We start from the raw sequence: 22,198 nt of genomic DNA, 5'->3' as shown, positions 1-22,198 counted from the left end.
CTACAGACTTAGCTTACCACTGGGAGCAAACCAGAGTTAAAATCCCATTCTGCACGTCGGCCTCCCGGCAGCGCCATCGCTTGGCAGCGCCCTGGGAAGGAGGGGGTGTGTGTGTGGGGGGTAGTTGTCCCTGAGCTGAGGGCCTTCTGCAGGGCGGTGGAAGATGTGCTCGGTCGTGGTTCACCTTCACGTGTCTGTGGAGCAGTAGCTCAGACATTCCTCATGGAACAACTGCTTTCTTTTTGCTGCAGAATAGCAAACCTGAAAATACAACTGGCTAAGCTTGACAGCGAGGCCTGGCCTGGCGTGCTGGACTCTGAGCGGGATCGTCTAATATTAATTAATGAGAAGGAGGAGCTCTTAAAAGAAATGCGATTTATTAGCCCTAGAAAGTGGACTCGAGGAGAGGTGGAGAGACTGGAGATGGAGAGAAGGCGTCTAGAGGAAGACCTTCAGGCTGCTAGAGACACTCAGAGCAAAGCTCTAACTGAGAGGTAGGTTATGGGCGTAGGACAGCTTGCCTTGTTGGAGAAGAGTCATCGGGAGCAAGCCGCGACGTCCCCTGGCTGAATGCTGATAGCAGTCTGCCCTCAGATTTCCAAGGGGACTGTTTCTACTTACAAGGTTTTTGAAATCATCTCCCAAAAGAAACCACCTGCAAGGCTTACTCCCCAAGCGGGGAAAGGTGGTTGTTCCTACAAATGGATCCTCTCTGAGAATGTAAGAAATGCTCAAAATAGCCCAACATAGTGTACTATGATGTTTCTGTATGCAGCCAGCTCCTTGCAGCAGCTTCTACAGTTGCTGTGCAGTCTGGAGCTTGGTAAATGTCAACAGATGGAATTTTAAATTTTTAAAATTTGTTCTTTGTTCTGAGCATCCTTGTATGTGATTCCTGTAGGAACTGGTATTTGACAGGGCTGTGGGAGTTGCATGGAATATCCTGTGAATCTGAACCAGCTGAAGAAAATGCCAACTATCCTCCCTAATTTTACTTGTGTTGCAGGGGGAGATCTTTTGGGAATGTACAGTGAGGATGAATACTGCATTAGGCATTGCCTGCAAGCGCTTTACAATCTGGGTGTATTAATGTGGGTAGCTATGGCAATGTTACTTTTAGCTGCAGTTTCTTGAATAGACATGGAATAGGTGTGTTGCATTCACTCTGTGGCTTTGTATTTTCATTTCTTCTACATGCTCAGTGTCCAGACTACACCAATTTTCTACATAGTCTTTTCATGGTTTTATCATGCTGGAAAAATTGTGGACATCTCAGATGTTTCAGCTGCAGGACTTTTACCAGCCTGAAATATCTGTGGCTTGATAATTTTTTCTGGTCTTGCCATAAGGTGAACGCTTTTGTTTGTGATTTTTAGCAATATGGTTCTGTTCTAATGTGCCAAAGAGCGAGCATGTTTCTGGAGAAGGATTTCTTGTCTGGAGGCCTGCTAAGTTAGAGAATGAGCACCCAAGTGCACATGTTTGTGTCTCAAACCAATTCAGGTGTGAAATAAAACTGAGATGTTGCTAAAGTCCATAATTCATGTAAAGCTGTAAATGAGATGGTTAATAACTAAATCACGTAAACCTTAGTCATCCGCCTGCCTTACTGAAAGCAAATGAAAGCATTTACACCTTTATTAGCACAGTAAGTGTAAAAACGCAATAGCGTATAGCAAGCAAAATCTGCCGCACTTTTTCTGAGGCCTGATCCTGGTAACATTAACTTTTATGGTACCAGCTGTAATTATTTTCCCTGTTATGAATGTTTTCAGGATTGAGTTCCACATTTTAAGAGTATGATAAACACCTATGCATCTTGATCAAATTCTGTCCCACGTTCTACTGTGAATTCTTACTAGCTTTTGTAGGATTTCATAGAAAAAATAGAGTTTTCCTTTACTCTTCTTTTTAAATAGTAAATGGTGCTTTAGCTCATCTTTTTCTTCTGTCTTCTCTTAGATTGAAGTTGAATAGCAAAAGAAATCAGCTAGTCCGAGAACTGGAAGAAACAACCCGATTAGTTGCGCTGCTGCACACGCAGCTGAAAAGGTATGTAACCTTTTGCAGAAGTTGTAGGTGCTGTAACTGCAGGTGGTGTCACTGCCTTTCCCTGCTAACAGCAGCTTTGTCTCCCAGGTGAGAGGTCTGAAAGGCCTGTCAGTTATAGTAGTGACCTCAGGCCCCGGTGCGGTCAATGGAAAGAGAAGCCTTGAGGGTTCTATGTCCCACTCGGTTTGGATGGGTGCTTTAGAATGGGATAAATAACCTGGTGGTGGTGCCTCTGTCTGACAACAGGAGTGTCTGCAGTCCCTTCTGTTTCGGACACGTAACAGTTAGGTGACAAAGGACAGCTGAGATTTTTACTAACATTTGAATTACTGAAGTATTATATTAATAAAGGATGTTAAAGACAGCTTAGCACTCACACAGAAAGTGAAGTGAATCTTAGTAATGCAACTACACGTTAATGTACGAGCGTCATGATAATATTTCTCTAAATTAATTCCAAGTGTGCTGTTGCTTGGAATGGTGACAATGTATTGAGATATTCCTGAATCCATTGTGGTTCATATGGTATGTAGAAACATTCCTGCAGTTGTAATGTGGTGTGATTGTTCAGGCTGCAGTTCTGGAAGAGCACAGGATTACTGTTTCCAGACAAATGCATGACTGCAGGCAGTAAGGCCAAATCAGCATTAGCTAAAACCATGGTTTTATCTTTTTGATTAGGAAGAGAGTTGGTGGGGTTTTTGTTTGGTTGAACTTTTTCCTATCGGTGTGTACTGAATTTACTCTGTTTGTAGCTTCTGCTCCACTTGGATTCTGTTGATTTTGTGAAGATGACACTGAAAAGATTGGAAAGAAATCATGGTGCAAGACTGACATGTAGATAAGCTACCATGGAGAATAGCTATCTGTGATGCTCTTATGCAGTGGAAATGCATCATATTTTCACTTCATCTAGCTCATTAGGGACCTTTGGAGGTGACCAAGAAGCATGTGAAACTAATTTCTTCCTAACTATGTGCCCAGTGTTCTTGGCATGCTCCTTCATAAGAATAAGCATTTGTTATTAACCCCATAATGCAAAATGTCTGGCATTCAAAGGTATGCACAAAATGAAGTTGAGCCCAGTTTGTTGATAGGGAAAAGATTAATTTAAACCCCCTCCCTTTTGATAGTGAAATACACTGAAAAGCTGTAAATTTATTAGTCCTCGCCAGATCTATATATACTGCCAAAACACAAAAACATTTATCATGTTTCAGTTTTCACCCAAAAGCTTTTTTGAACAAGCGTGATGCAGTGCACATCTGTCATACAAATGCAGAAGACATTTTGTGCCAAAATTATACTAAATTCTGCATACTTGCCTGTTTTGCATAAGGTCATGGCATAATTACATTAATGCAGCTTCTAGCTTTTACCCCATAAATAATAAATAAGGGATTATTAGTCTTACTATATCCTCACTGTTTTTCAGTGGGGCAACTTAAGCAGAAATTTTTCAATAGCTAATCCATATCTGAAGTGAGCATTAAGGGTCTTTAAACAGTCAGTAACAAGCAAGATATTTAATATCCAGAGCAGGAATGTTGGTTTAAATGGAATTTCTAGGGATGGTATATGTTGTAGTGAGTACTGGAGGATTTGTTGGGTCTTCTGGGCAGAAAACAGTGTGCTGTGGTGTCTGGGCTTTCTCATTTGAACAGACTTCTACTCAGCACCTGCTTAAAATTAATTTTGCTATCAGTTATGTTCTGAAACTAGATCTCTAGGGATAAATAATTTGCAGGAACTGATTTCACAGCCAAGCCCCAACTCTTCCCCTTGCTCTCCTGGCCCTGGATTCCACGTAGCAGTCTTTACGTAGGTAAATCCTGCTGGTTTTCTGGTAACTGCTGGCTGTCGTGATCTCTGAGGGCCAACTCCAGGCAGCTGTGATACTGCCTTTTGGCTGGGGGTCCAAGATTGAGGCAAATGGAAGAAAATTTCCATACGGACACATACAATTGGTTGCAATAACTTCATCTTCTTGCATGGGCCTTGTTGGATTTTGTGGTCTGCTCTGGAGATTAACAGGAACTATAGATTTTTTTTCCAGATTTTAATTAATTTGAAACTATTCATTAGAGTTTTTTGGCTAAACAAGGACTGTTAGGAGGTTCATATGGTGAGTAGAAAAATGTGTATGAACTATATTTTTATTGAAAAGTGACCTGACTTTTCCACTGGGTAGACTGTGGTTCTGGATTGTTGTGGGGACTAATGCGTATGGCCTGAGCTAACAAAGCATAAGGTACCACTTGGTGACATTGCAGTGTTTCCCTGAGAAGTCGGGAGATACAGTATAACAATGCTTTTCTGACTTGTTTCCTTCAGTCTCTCCACCAGCATGCTTTCCCTCTCCTCAAGCAGCAGCCCTGGTTCTCTTGCATCTAGCAGAGGATCTCTTGGCACCTCCAGCCAGGACTCGTCCACCTCAGCCAGTTTCACTGATCTCTACTATGAGCACCTGGAGCAGTTGGAGCAGTTGGACTCGGACTATCAAAACAAGCTTGACTTGCTCTTAGAAGGAGCCACTGGATTCAGACCGTCAGGCTGTATCACCACTATTCATGAAAACGAAGTAGCAAAAACTCACAAAGCAGATACCACCAGTCGCATACAGGCTCTGAGGTCATTGTCTGGTACTCCAAAATCCATGACATCGCTGTCTCCAAGGTCATCTCTTTCTTCTCCATCTCCACCTTGCTCTCCACTGGTGATAGACCCACTCCTAACTGGCGATGCCTTTTCAAGCCATATGGATTTTGATGATGCAGAGATAAGTACAAACCTTTCAGAACTCACCCTGAACACTGGAAGTGGCAACTGTAGACTGGAAGAGCCTAGAGCAGGAGATAAACATCTAGGTCAAGGTATGGTAACAAACCAGTTGCATGCACATGCATGCATTTATTTTTAATGTAATTTATAAAGCATTGAGAAGCAAGTATTTCAAAAGCTGTCAGTCATCTTGATTATCTTTGTTGAAAAGCGTATTCAACTGTGTTCTACCTTGCTTGGGAGAAAGGGTTGGTATTTTAATTTGACACAAAAAAATACTGCTGGTCTGATGAGTCCTACAGAAGACTGTATCTAGGTGTGGTTTTAGTGTACTTACATGCATGTGTACACATATTACAGGGATTTCATGTGCAAATATAAATGGTTGTGGTGGGATGTCTGGTTTAATTTGGCACTGAACACAATGTTGCCTGGTGTTTTGGGTCTGAAATTGGGACGCGTGTAACATCATATTGACACAAACTTTTTGGCCACGCTTTTGAGGAAGACTGGGAAAGGCATTTAGTTTAATAGTTAACAAATGATAATAAAAATCCTTCCCTGCCACCTCAGCATACACAACATCTTGCTCTGGTTCCCAGTAAATCAGTGGCAAAGAATTTATTCACTTCAGCTGAACAGACGTGTCAAGGCTCTGCTTGAATTTCTGCTGTTTTGAGGGGGATGGTCTCTTAGCAACAAAAACGTGTTTAGATTGTAAGCATGATAAACTAAGACATTTAGAGATAGTGGATGTTCTCATATATGCATATGGCTTATTGGTGGGTGGAAAGGGTTCATCCCTTTTTAGAGTGATGCCTGGGCTGAAGTGGAGGGGAGCAGCAGGCAGGGCGCTCGTGCTGCTGCCTGTCTGAAGCCCTTGCAACTGACTGTAGTTGGGTTAAATCCTATGGAGATGAGTGAAATGCCTGGATTTATAACTGCAGTGAAGAGGAGCTTTAAAGGCAATATAAACTTGCAAGCTATAGTTGCATGAACCAGCAGTGCAGTTTGTTTCTGGTTTTCATAGGATTTTAAAACAGCCTATGTGAATAAAGGGAACTAGCACTGTGTTATCACTGCCTTCTGCATTAGGAAGGCTGATACTATTTAAAATACAATAAAAGACGTGTGCAGTTCCTCCACTTTGAGCTGCCATTTTCCTACAAGCAAAAGTAGGAAACAGTAATTATTCTTATTAGAACTGGGTGCTGATTAGTTTTAACCTTTTTAGCTCTTCAAGATTTGTCAGGGCTGTTAAAGTGAAAGCTCAGGTGTTAAGCAGATTAAGTGATTATTGCTGTTAGCCAGTCAGCAGACAAAATAATCACCATAAGTAGTTTATTTCAGGGCAATAACGAGATGAGATTTTACTTGTCAGGCATTTGGGGGGTGGGGGTGTCAGTGTACCACCCGAAAGGCGGTGGCTGGATCTGGGGTGGTCGGTACTTGGCCTCGTGGGCAAAGCATGCTCACGCGTCCCTGTACGTAGAGCTGAATAGTATATACCTGCAGGGTTTGCTTTTTGCTTCTGTTAGAACAGAACCTCTGCTGCCTTTGAAGCTAAAGTAAGGTTTGCTCTCTCACCTGAGTGATACCTGAGCAATGTAGGTGAAACTAATAGCAAAGACTGGCATCTGCAGAGTGTGGTATTCTCTGAGGAAATGGCGTGGGCGTGAGGACTGTGCATGATGTGGCTCTGAAGGCCTTGTCATGGTGTGTCCAGGAGAGCCTGCAGGAGGGGAGATGGCAGGAGTGAAGAGCAAACTTTAAATTCTTGATATGAGTGGGGGAAAAGGTGAAAAAACAGAAAGTGCTGTCTGCCTGCTTGGAAATAAAGACAGTTGAGTCATTTATGAACTCTTCCATAAGCTTTTTTTTCAGTGTGATACCTCTTTAGAGACTTAGAAAATCCAAATTTTGTGTTAACTAGCCATATGAGCAAGTTACAGGTTCAGTGTGTGTGTGTGTTAAGACTTGCAGGGCTGAGCTTCCAAGTCCTTTGCAAAAAAAGTAAGGAAAAGGATGGCTGCATGACAAGTCCTTTTCAGGGAACCCATTAATCTTTATTTGGGTATACACTTAAGCATTCTGCTGTACAGATACCCGCTTCATTGCTGGGTTTTGAGCACCTCTGTATTCACTGTCCTTGGCCGCAGAGTGCTCAGGTGAAGTGGTCAAAAATGAAGACTTTCTGGGTTGAAATGACTAAATGGCATTGGCAAGTGAAGAAGAAAAAGAGGTTGAGCCCGCTGGAGCCTTGCCTGCGATGTCCTTCCTGGTGAGGAAGCCTCACGCGGCAGGGTTCAGAGTGGCGTTTCTGGGAGCGGTGCGTAAAACTCAAACAACTTGATCTAGAAAGCCAGCCAAGTGGGGAGGAAATTATTTTCATATTAAAACCATGGAATGAGGGGTACAAAGCAGCACTAAGGAAAGAAGAGACATAGTTCTGACCCTGCCCAGAGTTCGTGGAGTGCAGCAGAGGCCAGGCCCTTGCACATGGCAGGAGGGAGGATGGATTAAATTGTGAATGCCGTATTAAATGGATCCATTTGTTTCAGTTAATGACTGATATATTGTGTTAGAGATGCTAACTTTTATTCATGTGGTTTGGCCTATGGGGAAAAGGTCTGGACATTTATTTTTGTCCAACAGTTCTGTGGGACTATCAAGATGAAAAATACCATTCAGTGGTGTTGTCAAAACATGGATAAATGGGCCCAAATCGCACGCGTACACTCAATATATCAGCGTTACCTATAGCACCCTCTACTGTTGATTGTAGAACAAATCCTTATATTATTCCATAACCCTCTATTGAGCTTGCACACTTTTTGCACCAATGTTTTCTCAAACCTATTTTTAATTCTTTAAGTGGCTTTGAGACTGTGCAAAAAACCTCCACAAACTGCTTTGTAATAAAGAAAATATGGGATGGAAACCACATATTGCTTTGGGGGCATGTGCTTTCCTAAGGCCGTGGGAAAGAGGGACCGCTTCTGAGAGACGAAAGCCCCTTGGAGAGGAGCGCATTGCCACACTTCTGCTGTGGGGTACAGCCGGGGTGACAGCGCGGCACCGCCTCGCCTCGGAGCAGGTGCCCCAAAGCCGTGCCAGAGACGGAGAGCCAGGAGCTGAGCACGTCCCAGCCCTCGTTAGCCACCTTGGCAGGCAGAGTTCTCCAGACTCTTGGCTGAAGCATATGTCTGCAGAAATGTGATGGCTCAAGTGAAAAGGTGCAGAATTTGCAGGAGTTTCCCGGGCATATCTCCCTGTTCTGTAGCACAAGAAATCTAAGTGAGGTAACACCTCTGGGCAGAACTTGCTTCAACTTCCTCGCTTTTTCTTCCCTATCTCCTTTTCCCTGCATTCCTGCCTGTGGCTGCTACTTTGAATCCTATAATCTCTCTCTCTTTCCAGTTTATCCAGGTAACCTGGTCTTTCGGGACCTATCTTCTGTCCTGTGCACACTAACCTTTGGGTTCAGGGGTAGGCGGGTGGTGGTTTATTGCTCTTTCCCCTCCTTGAAGCTAAACGTTTGGTATAAGCTTTGCATGTGGGTTATACCCCTCAGCATAATCTGGACTTGGCCAGAGCTTGGTCAGTACGGTTTGCCTTGCTGCTGCTCTCTGGGGTAGCTAGGACCAGAAGGCCTACTGCCTGCTTAAGGGGACTTGCAGTAGAAGCTGTTTTATTGGTTCATATTTATAACTTCACTGGAATTCACGAGTTCTCCTGCTTCTGCACATTGCCCATCTTGTCACAAGTACCTCTCTGCTCTTCAGGTGCTTTAAAAATGTCTCCTTGCACTGCCTGCAAGGACCTACACCCATGGAGGTGCCGGGGGTAGCCAGTTGTAACGCACTCAGCACAACCGGTGTGTGACCTCAGCCTTTGGGTACGCTGCTGCAGGACCCAACTGTTAAATGTGCATTGACTGTGCAGTGTAGCCCTGCTCGCACCCCTTCCACATAAGCTGTTCCTCTGGTTGCCCAGGGCCTTTTTGTTCTCCAGCAGCATGTTCCTGAAGCACTAACTTGATGGTGGCTGTTGAGCACAGCCTGCCCTATCTGCGTCCTCTCTGTCTTTGGAAACGTGCTGTTGCTTAACAATACTTGGGTGGGGAAAAAATGCAATTCAGGGGGAGGATGTGATAAAAGCTGCTCCTGATCCAGACAGTTCCTTTTCATTAACACCTGTTTTTGATTTTCCTCTGTGCTTTTCTGATAGGTATAAATGCAGCTGGAGGGACGGCACTGAAGGTGGCGTGTGTGTCAGCTGCAGTGTCTGATGAATCTGTTGCTGGAGATAGCGGGGTATATGAGGCGTCTGTACAAAGGTAGACATCAGATTTCTCTAGGAAGAAGCCATGACTCAGCTTTGCACAAAGGAGTCAGATGGAATAATGCTGGTTATGATCTTTTTTGTAATTTGGTGGCTAAAGTTCTCAATCTCAGATTTCTTAATACTTCTGAAAAAACTGAGCAGGTTGAATTGGATGATCAATGTGACCCAAACTTCCCATAATAGAAGTAGCTGAAAGCAAGCTCACGGAGAACTGTTTGAACAGCTGGTCTGTGTGTGAAGGCGCTGGTAAGCTGCGACTGCTGCCTTGACGGGGGTAGCGGAGCCATCTGGCAGGTGTAAAGTTCCCCTCCTGTCAGTCGGCCATGCTGGTGTCAGTGACAGCCCTCAGTCAGCGTGAGAGGACCTGGGGATGTTTAAGGCAGACAGCAGAAGCACCTTGAGCTGCCTCGGGGTTGCGTACGTGCCACGATGCAGTTCCTGATGCTTGGCTCCAGCGTGTGATTTCCGCAGGACGTGCCCCCCTCAGTGCACAGCTCTGAGCCAGAGCTGAGCATCACTGCTCCTGCTGAGCTGCTGGGCCTCCCCTACTGCTTGCTCTAGCTGCCTGGGGTGCTGTGACAGAAGGCTGACTGGAAGGCACTGATCTTACTGCTACCTGGTTTGGCTGCACCTAACATGGATTTTCTTACTCTTTTGTTGGCATTGAGATGAATTATGAGGTCATTTGTTGCAAGACACAACTGTTGAGGTGAAAAATTGCTCATCTCATATCCCCCCCATTCATTCATTATCTTCATTAATTTTCAAGAAAAAAGGAGTAAATTTTTATGTTTACAGCACAGTTCATGTTGACGAGGATATGCAATGCTTCTGTAAAGTAGACCTCATGGGCCAAGCCAGACAGTTGGGTGTCTTAGGGTCCCTGTGTGTCCCGCTCCCCCAGCAGGATAGAGAGCTCTGCGGAGAGGGGAGGAGGGATTATGTGTGACAATTACAGAAGGCATCCCAGGCACACTCGCACATCTAATGTTATTTCATGTTCTCTGGGTTGTTGAAATGACCACAGTATCATTTTGATGCCTGTAATAAACGGTGAGGCTAGGATGAGCAGTATGTTTGTCCTCTGTAGCTGAAATGTAATGAAATACAAGAGCGTGCTAAGTAATATGGAAAATACTTAGAAGAATGCTAATCCTGTTTTCATGTGCCACGGCATAGTCTCTGAATCAATTAGACAACGAATGTAGTTTGAGGGACTTTCAGTGCATAAAACTTCGGAGGAGCAGTACATCGGGAGGAGAATGATGCGGGTTTCAAGGAAGAGCAGTCAGCGTACTCTGTCACTTTTAATGTGCTTAGGGAAGTTTGATTTCTTAAAAAAACAAAGGAATGACTTAAATCTAATCAAACTTGAGAATTTTTGCTGTTGTGATGCAAGACAGGATTGCAGTTGTTAAGTCTTATTTCTGTTGCTGGGCAGTCAGCTGTCTTTACTAAAATCCAGTCAAGGGAACCCTTTAAAAATCTCCCACTGCCTTATTTTTGCAGAGTCTTTTGTGTGGCTTTTTTTTGGCAGTGATGGGGAAAGGCATATGACTTTCTGCTGATAAGCACTGTAATACATACCTCCAAGCATGATTGCACTTACTTCTTAAATGGGCTTTCTTTTGGCTGCTAATTTTACAAAATCCATACACCCAGCCCCTGAATGGAAGCAAAAAGATCTTGCATCACCTAAACACTAGCACTTCAAATGAAATCAAGTTCCTAATTGTCTTTAATTTCTTTCAGACCATGCGTGTCAGAAGTGATGGTGTTTGACAGTGATGATACAGAAGCAGTTGCGACAGCTAAAGTGCAAATTGCAATGAGGTAAGCGCTATACCCTTTTATTGGATTTTCCTTCAAATGGAAAGAACAATATATGGGATTTAAAAGATAGTGCTTTCTGTTTTCTTATCCTGTTTATCCTGTCCTATTAGTATTAACTAACTAATGCCCTCTTTGTGGTCTAACAGTCCTTGGCCTAGTTATCCTTTCAAGTCAGTGCAAATCACCTGGTGACAGTGTGGTATGAGGGTGCAAACCAGCAACGGGAGCACTGACAGTGCTGGAGAAAGCCTTTTGCTGGCTTGCAGTCTCCTTTACTGTGCAGCTTGTGGGGGAAAAACTGCTGAGAGTAAAGGGCAATCCTAATCATCGACCACACCTGAATCCCACAAGTAGTGGGTAAGGCACAGGAAGGCAGGCACAGAGGCAGACTCCTTAAATGACTTTGTGGAAGATTATTTATGATTTGAGGAAAGGTAAGTAGCACAAAGCTCTTGTCATGACCATTGATGGTAAAACAATGGTTACCCATAACATCTTTGCTGTTCTACATCAAGTATTTCTACTTGTAACTTGTGTATATTACAGTCATTATATAAGGCCTTTCAAAAGGATTTAGTTACAATAGAGCAATTTAGCTAGGCCCCAGGAAAAGCAGTGTGTGTTAGGTCAAATCTGTAGTCCATTGTGTCTGAATTCCTAAGCTCTGGATGTTTTGGACTGGTCTAAATTCTGGATATTCTGGTAGCAAAACTTCATGAAATATGAAATTAGTTTTGGTTTAAACTATAAGCAGGCCACGATCCCGTTATAGTTTTGTCTTGTTTGTAAATTTTTAATGTTGTTTGTTTGTGTTAATGAAACAAGTGAGTGGAATACTTGTTCGTGGAGTCTGAGGCAGACTTCTCTAATAGTAATGCTTTTTTTTGTGTCTTTCCAATTCAGATATGATGACAAAAATAAACAGTTTGCGATACTGGTCATCCAGCTGAGTAATGTTCCAGCACTGCTGTTACAACAAGATCAAAAAGTGTAAGTGGGTGAAATAAACACGCTTGAAGTATTTGTATGAGATTCCAGGAGGAATTAAACAGATGTTGGTTTTTGTTTTTTCACGCTCTTAAAAATTTACCCTTTCTGAAATGCTGCTACACTTTATGTGTAGCGATGTTAAGGAAGTAATAAACCCACAAACTGAAATAAGATGCACTTTTTCCCACAAAGGTCTGTATTTGCTAGGAAAAGACTTGCCTGGAAGTAGAACTAGCCAGCAAAGTTCTTAACTGTAGCAGTGCCCAGAGCAACAGCATTGAGTGGAGAGGGGGCGTTCGTTCTGCTACGGAACTCATCCTTGGACACCTGCGCAGATGCACATGGGGGAAATGCTCAGCTTCTACTCGACTCATTCTAGGAACAAGTTTTCTAAATGCACCTGTGTGCTGAATAAGCTGACAAAAATTGGGTTTGTTTTTGTATAGCTGTTTCTACCTACAAAAAGTGTATGTTAGCAATGTGTACGGACGTAAACAACCATGTAAAACATAATCCCAATCCCATGATGTCTGATTACAACATTCAGAAGGATGAAGTCTATGGCAACTCATGCCACTTCGTGTCTCTGATGTTGTGATGAGATGTTCCTTTTTTCTCAGTTGACTGATGTTCCAAAGAATAGGATAGGACAGTAATGTCCGCAGTGCTTAGGATGTATTTCACTTACAGATTTGTGGAGCCCTTGCGATGGAGGGAACTGCAAACCTGTAGGGTAGTACTGACCGCAGCGCTTTTTTCAATAGGAACATTCGCGTGGCTGTCCTGCCCTGTTCAGAAAGCACAAGCTGCTTGTTTCGCACAAGACCGGTGGAAGCTTCAGACAATCTTGTGTACAATGAAGTATTTTGGGTTTCTATCTCTTACCCGGCTTTACGCCAGAAGACTTTAAGAGTCGATGTTTGCACTGTAGATAAGTCTCACCTTGAAGAATGTTTGGTTAGTATTAATCTCTATTTTAATGTCTTTGTGTTTGTTTCCTCTTTTGAATTAGACAAAATTTTAATCTCTGAAGTATGGCAATTTCTGAAAGTTTTCTTGATAATCCTTAGCTATATTCTCTCTCCCAGGTAGTGTTCTTAGCAGTAACAATTTTGATCAGGAAAAATAAAAATCTATTAGATAAATGTTTTGTTACAGACCTGCTGGTGACTTTCAGACTACTAGATTTCCTGTGTGTCACGATTTAATGTGAAACTCTACCTATTTTTCTTCCTTTTGGAAACATTTGTTGTAATGTAATTGAGAATGGACTTGTCACAGGAATTTGGAAGCCACTGTACAATATTAAAGATCTCTAAAGGATTTTTAAAAACCGCTATTAATCTACACTATTAAAATCCATGAGAGTATAGTTTTTTGAGTGCTAGTATTGCCATAGCCAGCTGCTCCCTATTGTTAGAAGAGTTTTGTTGTTGTTCAGTATTACCTGAGCAAGTTAATTTTAATAGAGCTATTTCTGGAGTGTTGTACTCCAGAACATGAGTAGGGTGTGTTGAGCAACCGTTAACTTACGGAAGAGTCGATGTTTTGTCCTGCATGTGTAGCATCTCCCTTGGCTGGAGCGGGATGTTTTCTGGTGCTTCTGCATTTCTTCTTGCCCTTGCTTTGCAATGCACACTTTGGTTCAGGAAAGCATCTGTTTTCCAAATGTTTTTGGAGGTTTTTTGGTAGCATGTACAGTCCTACAGTACCTGAGCTCCAGGCGGGAGCACGTTAATTCGCGGGGGGTGTGCTCAGCATGCAGTCTGCTGGGCTGGTGCAATGGAGTCCACTCAAACGTGGATTCAATAAATTGCAAATCAGTTTTACTTTGGTTTTGAATATGTCAGGATGTGTCCTAAATGTAAGGCAGTAAACCATGACAAGGCAGATGAAGAGGAATGGAATATACAAAACTAAAACATCTCAGTCCAAGGCAGGGGTTTTTGTCAGCCTTGCAGATTTCTTGAAAGGGAGTCTTCATCTCCTGTTCCTTTCTCTCTCTCTTTTTTTTTTTTTTTTTTTTTTTTTTAAGCTCTGGCTGTAATTTATCCTGGTTGCAGTAGCACCATTCATACTTCTGGATTCTTGTACACAGGAGCTGTAGTGAAGCAGTTGCTGCTTGGATTGGAAGTCTAGACAATGTTAAAAATAATTAAACATAAAGCATTACTAGTGCTGTTGCAATGGGGATAAATAGGGCAATTTTTCTTTTGTCAAACTTCCTGAAGTCAGGTAGTCCAGGATTTTTGCTCTCATTTCTTCTTACTGGTGTGGTAGTGGTTCATTTTTAGTATTACACTAAAACTGTGTTTTTGCTCTCAATAGGGTGGAGCACAAATTAGCCTTGCCGAAATATGTAGATCCGGAGAGAAATCAACCCGTTGGTATAACCTCCTTAGTTACAAGTATCTGCAGAAGCAAAACAGGAAAAGTAAACAAGGAAAAATTCACTCTGAAGTACCCTGCACTGAAAAAACAGTAAGAACAACTGCTGAAATCAAACAAATCTTTTGTAAACAGTACTAAAAAGAGGGTTTATGTGGCTGAAGGACTGTTAAAATGGATGAAAAGTGAAGGCTGGTGTGTTTATATTTAGAAGGTGAAAATGTCATTAAGCGCAGCAAAATAATTGACATGTCGATTACAGATACGCCCTTGTCCTGGGCTAAGTACTTACTGAAATCTGCTCCTCACGAAGCTGAGGGATGTGGTATGTGGTGTGTGAGCTCTTGCCTTTCTTCCCACTAGACGGTTCACCTTGCTGCAATGAACTTGCTGAACGAGTCAAGATACAGACTTACCTTTGCACGTGCATGGCATGCAGTATGCTTGGCCTATATCTGTACACGTGCATATGCTAGTGTAACTGGGGGAGGCGGGACAGGTATGCACACACAGGCTTGACTGAGCACTGTCTGTGCAACAGGCTGCTTGAACAACGCAGGTGCAGAGACTCCAACTCTCTCCTGCCACCAGAGGAAAGCTGGTTGGGGCTGTTCTGACCAGGAAGGCTGGGTGCTTTGTGGTTTGAGAGTGTCATATCTTCACAAGAAGCCTCTTGATCTCCTCAGGACTCTGTCTCAGCACTCTTAGAGCAGACAGCTGTTGAACTGGAAGCTGTGGAGAAGAAACTGGAGGAAAGCAGAAGCACTTTAACTAGTGGAGAGAGCTGGTAGGTAGCATCCCACCGTCTTAGCAGAGAAAAAAGCAGATGATAGAGAGCTGTGGCAGGCTTCTTCTGTCTCTGCTTTGGTGAAAAATCCTGTTTCTTCTGTTCTGGAAGTTGTGCTTGGAAATGAGAACAAAGCTGATAAACATGGAAAATAGTCGATAGCACTGTGCTAACTTTGTTATTTGTACAGTGTTCTGTGGATGTCCATGAAAGCTCCACTGTATGGTAGAAGGCTTTGCTTCAATATTGATTTTGGCTGTTGTTTACATGGTTAAGATTCAGATTTTATTAATGAAGCCCAACATTTAAAATAAAAAGCTAGCCTGACCAGTGGATTGATGGAGGAAGCAGCTGTGAGTTCAAAGGAGCTGAAAAGGATGTCAAAACAATGCTTCAATTTTGTCCAGCATCACTTTTTACACTAAGATTAGTGGCATCCTGAGGGCTCCCCTTAAGATGTACTCACTTTAAGCTCAGGCCACATGGCTGAACCCTCAGCTTGCTTATTTTGAAGCAAGATCAGTATGAAGTTTTTGGCTGTAATGGTTGCCTTCTGGTGCAGCTTCTCTCCACATTCAGTTATTCCCGTACAAGCCTGTGTGTGTGTAATCTCAGTGGCTACGGGACCTGCTGGGTACAACTGGCTGCCTTGGGGACGTGTTTCTGTCCAGCAGCTGACAGGAGGTAACTCCTGCTGCAGCACCCCAGAGTATTGTGCACAATAGGCCAGTTCAATAACAAAGCTGTTCCTAACAGGCGAGACGAAGAGGTTCCTGATCAGGAAGAACAGGATGAGATCAGCGAAAATGAGGCAGAGGAGGAGGAAGAATTCTGTGCTGGAAAATTGCTGTGGGAAACAGAAGAAAGTCTAAATTCTCAGCTGCACGTGGAAATAGCAGTGAAGGTAAAGTCAAGGGCCTTTTGAACAGAAAGATGAGTTCAGCTTCCCATTGCTCAGCTGACTGGGTTACTGTTGAGCTGAGCAAGGCTACAGCAGTTATTTGAAAGTTTATCGTTGATGTTTAAATGTTTATCTACCTGAAATCTCTTTAAGTAACTCTACATGACTACTTTGTCTCACAGTCAGTATAGCATCGTTTCATGCCTTCTTTTTGCTGCTCATGAAAACTGTTTTCATTAAGGTGACTGTGGCTTTGACCGTGTTCAATTCTGAATGTAGTTGCGGTGTAACAAAGGTGTGCTGTACACGTGCTCTCTGTGCACGTACATGCAGTGATTTGGATCTTTGCTGCAGATGCACAACAAGTAAGGGAATGGTCTTTAAAATCATACCTCTGTTCTGTGCGAGACTGCCAGGTCATGCTGATGCACTGGATCAACAGGCAAAGCTCTTTGGAATCAATTGTGTTGTACAGCGATCGATGGATGCAGAGCCCTTAGGGAGCGATACGGTTAATGTAGCAGCTGCTGAGTTCAGAGAGTGAAGTGTCAGGACACCCTGCATGAAAAGGGCTAAAGAATATCTGGTTTTGAATGCAATGCCTCTGGGACTGAAAGCAGAGACGTATCACAGGTGGCTGTCAGACAGCCCTGGGTTTGTGTCATCGGTAAGATGGCAAGCTGGCATTTACACTGCAGTATCTGTCTTTCAGGTGGATAAAGAGACAAACACAGACAGCCTTGCACAGTCTTCTACCGTAGTTCGTCCAAAAGACAAAAGAGCAGCAAATCCACCCCAAACTCAGTTTGTCAGAGGTAGCACTATCATCCGCTCGAAAACATTTTCACCAGGACCACAAAGTCAGTATGTGTGTCGGGTAAGGAAAATGCAGTCCTGAGGTTATAAATGCTATTTTTCATTAATGAATGCGTGATATCAATGTTCACTTAGTCTGAACTTTTCAGAGACCTGACACTGCTTTCTTCTCTTCCCCCTTTGACTTCAGAAGTTGCTTTATCTTCACCTCCTACACAGTATCTTTCCTTGGAACTAAAAGTATTAAGCACAAATGTATGAAATATATCCGTGGTACCTGCAGCATGTTGAGATGCCCAAACTAACCTGGAAGGGCTGCTGTAAGACAGTGATGAATAAGCTGCATATCAGACCCTTTCCTGCTGCTTTAAGACTATTCTGTGCTAACTTGAACCCAGTTAGCTGTGTCTACCTGACTTTAGACGAGGTGAACATGAAAGCTCAATAGAAATGGAAAGGTAAGTACCTGATAATGTCAGCAAAAAAATTGCGGAAGCTTGAAAGTCTCCGGCGTGCTTTGTCTGAAGGTAACTGAAGAGGCCACGTACAGGGTCAGGATGTCACTTCCACTGCTTTGAAATGTTTGTTCACAATTATTTCCTGGATTGAGGGTCAGCCTAAACTATAAATAACTCGTCTTTTAAATTGAATTGGCAAACAAGCAAGCACTGCGTTTTATCATGCATGACCTGTCCTAAGTGGGCATGCTCTTAACACAGCTGAGCCGGATTTGATGTGCAGGTTTTCTCCGATTCAGAAGCAGGTGCTTCCACAGAAACAAACCTTGTTTAATTTGCAGCAGTGCTTGGGTGGTAGAGGTACAGTGTCCCAGCGCATGCAGATCCCACATGCCTGTTGCCCCCCACTCTCAACTCTGAGAAGGAATATGAGAAGGGAATTAAACCCTACTTGAGTTGAGCTCTTTTTAAGGGTCTAGAGGCAATCACAAAAAAAGGCAGGCAATATGTGTGTAACATGACAACTCTTAAACTGAAAAACCCAAGGGGATAGCTTACAGGTAATCCTACCTCTTGCACCACAGGTGATTGGAGAAAAGAGAGAAATCTCTAATAAAATAGCCCCATGTTTTACAGATGCTAGAAAAGAGTAGGGTTTTTTATATTATTTAGAGCTTATTTTTCTAGGCTGTTTTGCCCAGCATAGGTGCTTGCACAGAAGAGCAGTGGGCTACAGTCCCACAGTATACCCTAACTTGGTATCTCTCTTTCCACGCAGCCTGTTCCCTTTTTGGCTTGTGGCAGGATCTGGCCATGCCAAATGGATTGCGTGTTGTGCCCTCAGATTGGGGTGGCAGCTGTCCACTGTAGCCTTGCACAAAACTTCATAGTTCTGCTTACACCTCTGCTTATAATCACTTACAGAACCCTCTGATCTTGCTAATAATGTGTGTATGCACTGCTTGTGTTTCTTTCATGAAGACTCTGGTTTTCATTTTCAGCTGAATCGCAGTGATAGTGACAGTTCAACGCTATCCAAAAAGCCCCCCTTCATTCGAAATGCAATGGAGAGACGAAGTGTCAGAGTGAAACGGGTAAAAACATCACCACTTTTTTTTTTCTTTAGCATAGACACTTGTAAAAACCAGAAAACTCTTTTAGAGGAAGAATTTGCAAACATAAATCAGTTGCTACGTACTTTCATTCACAACCTTTTCTTTGTGAGAAGTCTCTCAAGGCTACTCTTCTTTGATGTATCAGAATATGACAGGAATGTTTAAGTTGGAACTCTTTTAGAACAATCAATTTAGGAAGATGGTTCCTGGTATTTTCCATCTTGTCAGAGCAGAAGTAGCACAAACAGTTTTGCTGTGTTTATTGTTGTGAGATTCTTAAGTATTTCTAATAAATGTGAGGAGCTGGGGAAGTGGGTGAGGAGAATGTCGTCTCAGGCACTCAGGTGACCCTGTTGCAATGAGTCTGTGGCACACAATGAACCCCTGTGCCTGTTGCGATGGCAGTCACTGAAATTCCCCCAGGATACTGATGCTGAGCTCCTAAGGAGATGGTTTTCCTGAGGCAGCTTGTGTTTGAAACTAGCAGAAGGCAACATAATACGTAACTGGAAAAAACAAACACAGGTTAAAAACCTGCATTGTGGATTCACCTGAAGATGAGACGTTGATCTTAGGAGCAAGGTGTGCAAGCAAGACTTGTTTCATTTGGAGAAGCTGCCAAGGAAGAAGTTTAGTGGAAACACTGAAATCAAAAGGTTTATCTATAAGACTTGCTTGATTTTGTGCTTTCTGTCTTGAGATGGATTGGAAAGCAGGATCAATAGAGATGCTTTGTGCAAAGAGAAGTGTTGGAAAAATGAGTCTCATGATGTATTTGGCCCTTCATGGGGGATCTCTCGGGACAGTTCTCATCACTGTGTTCATACGCCCCTTCTTTTCTAGCCTTCAATCAAGTCCTTCAGTACAGAGCGCCTAATCCGCACTTCGCTAGACCTTGAGCTGGACCTGCAAGCTTCAAAAACCTGGCACGATAGGCTGGTTCAGGAGATCTCGGTGCTGAGGGAACTGAAAGAACAGTTGGAACAAGCTCAAAATCAGGGTGAAAAGGAGTTACCGCAGTGGGTGAAAGATGATGACAGATATCGACTGCTGCTGAGGCTAGTGGAAAAACGAGTGAGTAATACCTGGCTTTGGATTTTATTCAACGTGTTTGAGGAAGCATGATTTGAGAAACGGGACTTTGGACAGTCAGGAAACGAAGCCTTAGCGCTACAGTCACTCGTGTCTTCCACTTACGGCTCCATCAATCAAGCGATTGGTAACGGAAGTTGCAGTCCTTGAGTGCCTGGCGGTTCTCAGGGGTGGTATTTACAAACTGCAGAATCTGTGCCTGCCTTCCCACAGATAGGAGGGTTGGGAAGATAGCAGTTACGGCTCTTCTTCTAAGAGAAATAATGGCTGCATAAAACTTGGCTCTAGAATAGGATCCTTAAGCATGTGAAGTGCTAAGTCAAATGATAGCAGACTTTCTGGCTTTAGGAGCTTAATAGTATCTATCTTTCTGCTTATAAGGGTGGACTGCAGGGCAGGGATGGAAAGGAGATGGAACTAATTACCAAGAACTTCAACAAACAGTTCATTAAACAATTTTGGTTGCTTTTATGAAAGTTGTCTTTCATTGCGTTATCACGTTTCTGGAGAGGGTTTAAATAAAAATCATTAGCTTCAAAAGGAATGTATTTACAGATAAGGTAGGAAAAGTTTCAGAGATGTCTGAATAATCCTGGGTAGGTGATGAGCAAAGTGGGCAGCCTTCTGTCATGTTTGATTTTGGGTTGGTTTTTTTTTTTTTAAAAAGTATGATTCCATTCAGTGGCTTGTGATTTCCAGAGTCAGCAGCTTCCAAGCCACTTAGACCTGCAGCTGAAATACTGCTGTATTTGGAGATGATTAGTTGGGATAAAATGAGTCCTCCTGGGAACACAACTCTTTTCCACTCTTTGTTTAGGTGGAAAAAGCAGAACACAAGTGTGAGCTCAAGGCCGATAAAATGATGAGAGCTGCTGCCAAGGATGTCCATAGGCTGCGAGGGCAGAGTCGGAAGGAGCCTCTGGAAGTACAGTCGTTCAGGTACGAGCAGGTCACTGGTAAAGGGGAGGAAAAAATGACTGCTAACATGATTTTTCTGTGGATGACTAAGGTGCTGATGGGGAAAGCTAATCTTTGTAGAAGTAAACTGTTCTGCTTAAACAAAGACCTTTCCATATTTTTATATCAAAGTGTAAGGTCTGAGAGTCAGGGAAACTAGCTGCAGCACTGCACATGATCTCAAAGCAACCGGCAGTACTCCAAATCATTCCCAAACAAGAAATGGGGCAACAAATTCCCAAATCCTGTATTTAATACAGAAGCAGCCCTTTGCTTCCCCGTGTAACGTGCCTAGAAAGCCATAAACCCCAAGCCTTTCTGAAGTGGCTTTTTGATAAGGTCAGTGATGTGAATTTAACTGTGAGGATGCCTCACGTCTGGTATGTAAATAGGAGGTGTAAGTTGTGAGAGGATATGCTGCTGCTCCTTGTGGTGACAGCTGGTGGGATAAATTTTAATGTGGATGATGAACATTTCTGGCAAGACTTCTGTTGCATTAATAACTCATCATCTCTTTTTTTTTTCTTTTTAAGAGAGAAAATGGCATTTTTCACACGGCCGAGGATAAACATTCCAACGCTCTCTGCGGACGATGTGTGATCACCATAAAGTATTTCCTTGCCGGACAATTCTACAAAAGCAGTTTGGTTTTTGAAGTTATTTATGTGGTATTATGAAGGTACCGAGGCATTTGTATATTAGAGCTTTTGTCAGTATGTGGATGTTTTGAAGATTTTTAGGTTAAAGTTATATCATCACAGAAACCAGCATTAAAAGTGACAAGATTGTATAGTTTGTATATTTAGGAATGTATTTTTGGGAAATAGAATTTTAAATAAGAACAAATGCAGCGTAAGGTGCTGTTATTCTTAAATAATGCTGTTTAGACTTTTTTGTACAGCTCTACCTTTTAGAGGTTTTACTGCAATAAAATAAATTTGAAGGAACCTCACCCCTACCTTCTATGTTCTGCACCGGACTCTCCTCCGAGTGATGTATTTTGTACCCCGTGGGGAATGCAGGGAGCCAGTTTTGCCTCCCGCGTGCTGTGAACGAATTCGCTGTGAGCTGTGAAGCGTTTGTGTTTCCTGCCAGGTCATAAAAGTGGGTGTGAAGTTCAGGATACTTGCACTTTTAACATTTGTACTGCAGCTCATGTCTGTAATGGGTCTGTTAAGGTAACTTGGGGAGCCTGTTGAAACCACTGCTGTGGGAGGAGGGCTGCAGGTTTTAAGTCCATTTTAGGTTTTTCCAATAAAGTGACCTTTCTGGACAAACCTGCCTTCTCGCTTTCTGTCTTGTGTGAATCTTCTCATGAATTGTGTTGTTTTTTCTGTCACTAGCTGGAAGTCTATAGCTTTTAACGTGTTCTGCTCTAACTCCTTCAGACCAGGCCCACCAGGTGGTGGATCAGGTACTCTGGAGTAACTTGGGTGCTCCTGGGATTTTTCCTTTTGCTCTAAATACGGGTTTTAGGCAAGGTGCTAGAGCTGTGACTGACCTGCTCCCCGCTTTCTTACAGGAAAATGTTATTTTGCGTGTACTTGGGTAAGAGCCAGTTGTCCCACAGCATCTTTGCGCCAAGCCTCTCCTTGCTGTGCTCGTGGCTCTGGGGAAGGTTCCCCGACGCCTTGCAATCGCTCTGTCACCCAAGATGCTGTAGGGACAGCACTGGTTGGGT

At 43.0% G+C, this 22,198-nt stretch overlaps 1 protein-coding gene across 2 annotated transcripts in view; it reads left to right on the top strand.

Annotated features, from left to right (window-relative positions):
• The window catches only part of WWC1 (WW and C2 domain containing 1), a 72,663-nt gene extending 50,872 nt beyond the window's left edge, over positions 1-21,791 (top strand). Inside the window, exons 9-23 of one of the 2 annotated variants that reach the window (XM_075766774.1) lie at positions 252-494; positions 1,963-2,052; positions 4,387-4,925; positions 9,064-9,172; positions 10,933-11,013; positions 11,917-12,003; positions 12,768-12,960; positions 14,332-14,484; positions 15,078-15,178; positions 15,935-16,082; positions 16,792-16,956; positions 18,355-18,447; positions 19,312-19,542; positions 20,378-20,499; positions 21,051-21,791. In XM_075766774.1, the coding sequence (XP_075622889.1) occupies positions 252-494; positions 1,963-2,052; positions 4,387-4,925; positions 9,064-9,172; positions 10,933-11,013; positions 11,917-12,003; positions 12,768-12,960; positions 14,332-14,484; positions 15,078-15,178; positions 15,935-16,082; positions 16,792-16,956; positions 18,355-18,447; positions 19,312-19,542; positions 20,378-20,499; positions 21,051-21,117 (2,422 nt within the window). In that variant the 3' untranslated portion in view covers positions 21,118-21,791. Of the gene's footprint in view, positions 1-251; positions 495-1,962; positions 2,053-4,386; positions 4,926-9,063; positions 9,173-10,932; positions 11,014-11,916; positions 12,004-12,767; positions 12,961-14,331; positions 14,485-15,077; positions 15,179-15,934; positions 16,083-16,791; positions 16,957-17,085; positions 17,276-18,354; positions 18,448-19,311; positions 19,543-20,377; positions 20,500-21,050 lie in introns of those variants that run through there. The other variant, XM_075766775.1, reaches the window with a different exon arrangement.
• Positions 21,792-22,198: the final 407 nt, after the last annotated feature.

This window comes from Balearica regulorum, chromosome 14 (genome assembly GCF_011004875.1).
Source record: "Balearica regulorum gibbericeps isolate bBalReg1 chromosome 14, bBalReg1.pri, whole genome shotgun sequence".
Taxonomy (NCBI): Eukaryota; Metazoa; Chordata; class Aves; order Gruiformes; family Gruidae; genus Balearica; species Balearica regulorum.
The sequence above is the reverse complement of the archived record's forward strand: the minus strand, read 5'-3'. Positions and strand labels throughout refer to the sequence as shown.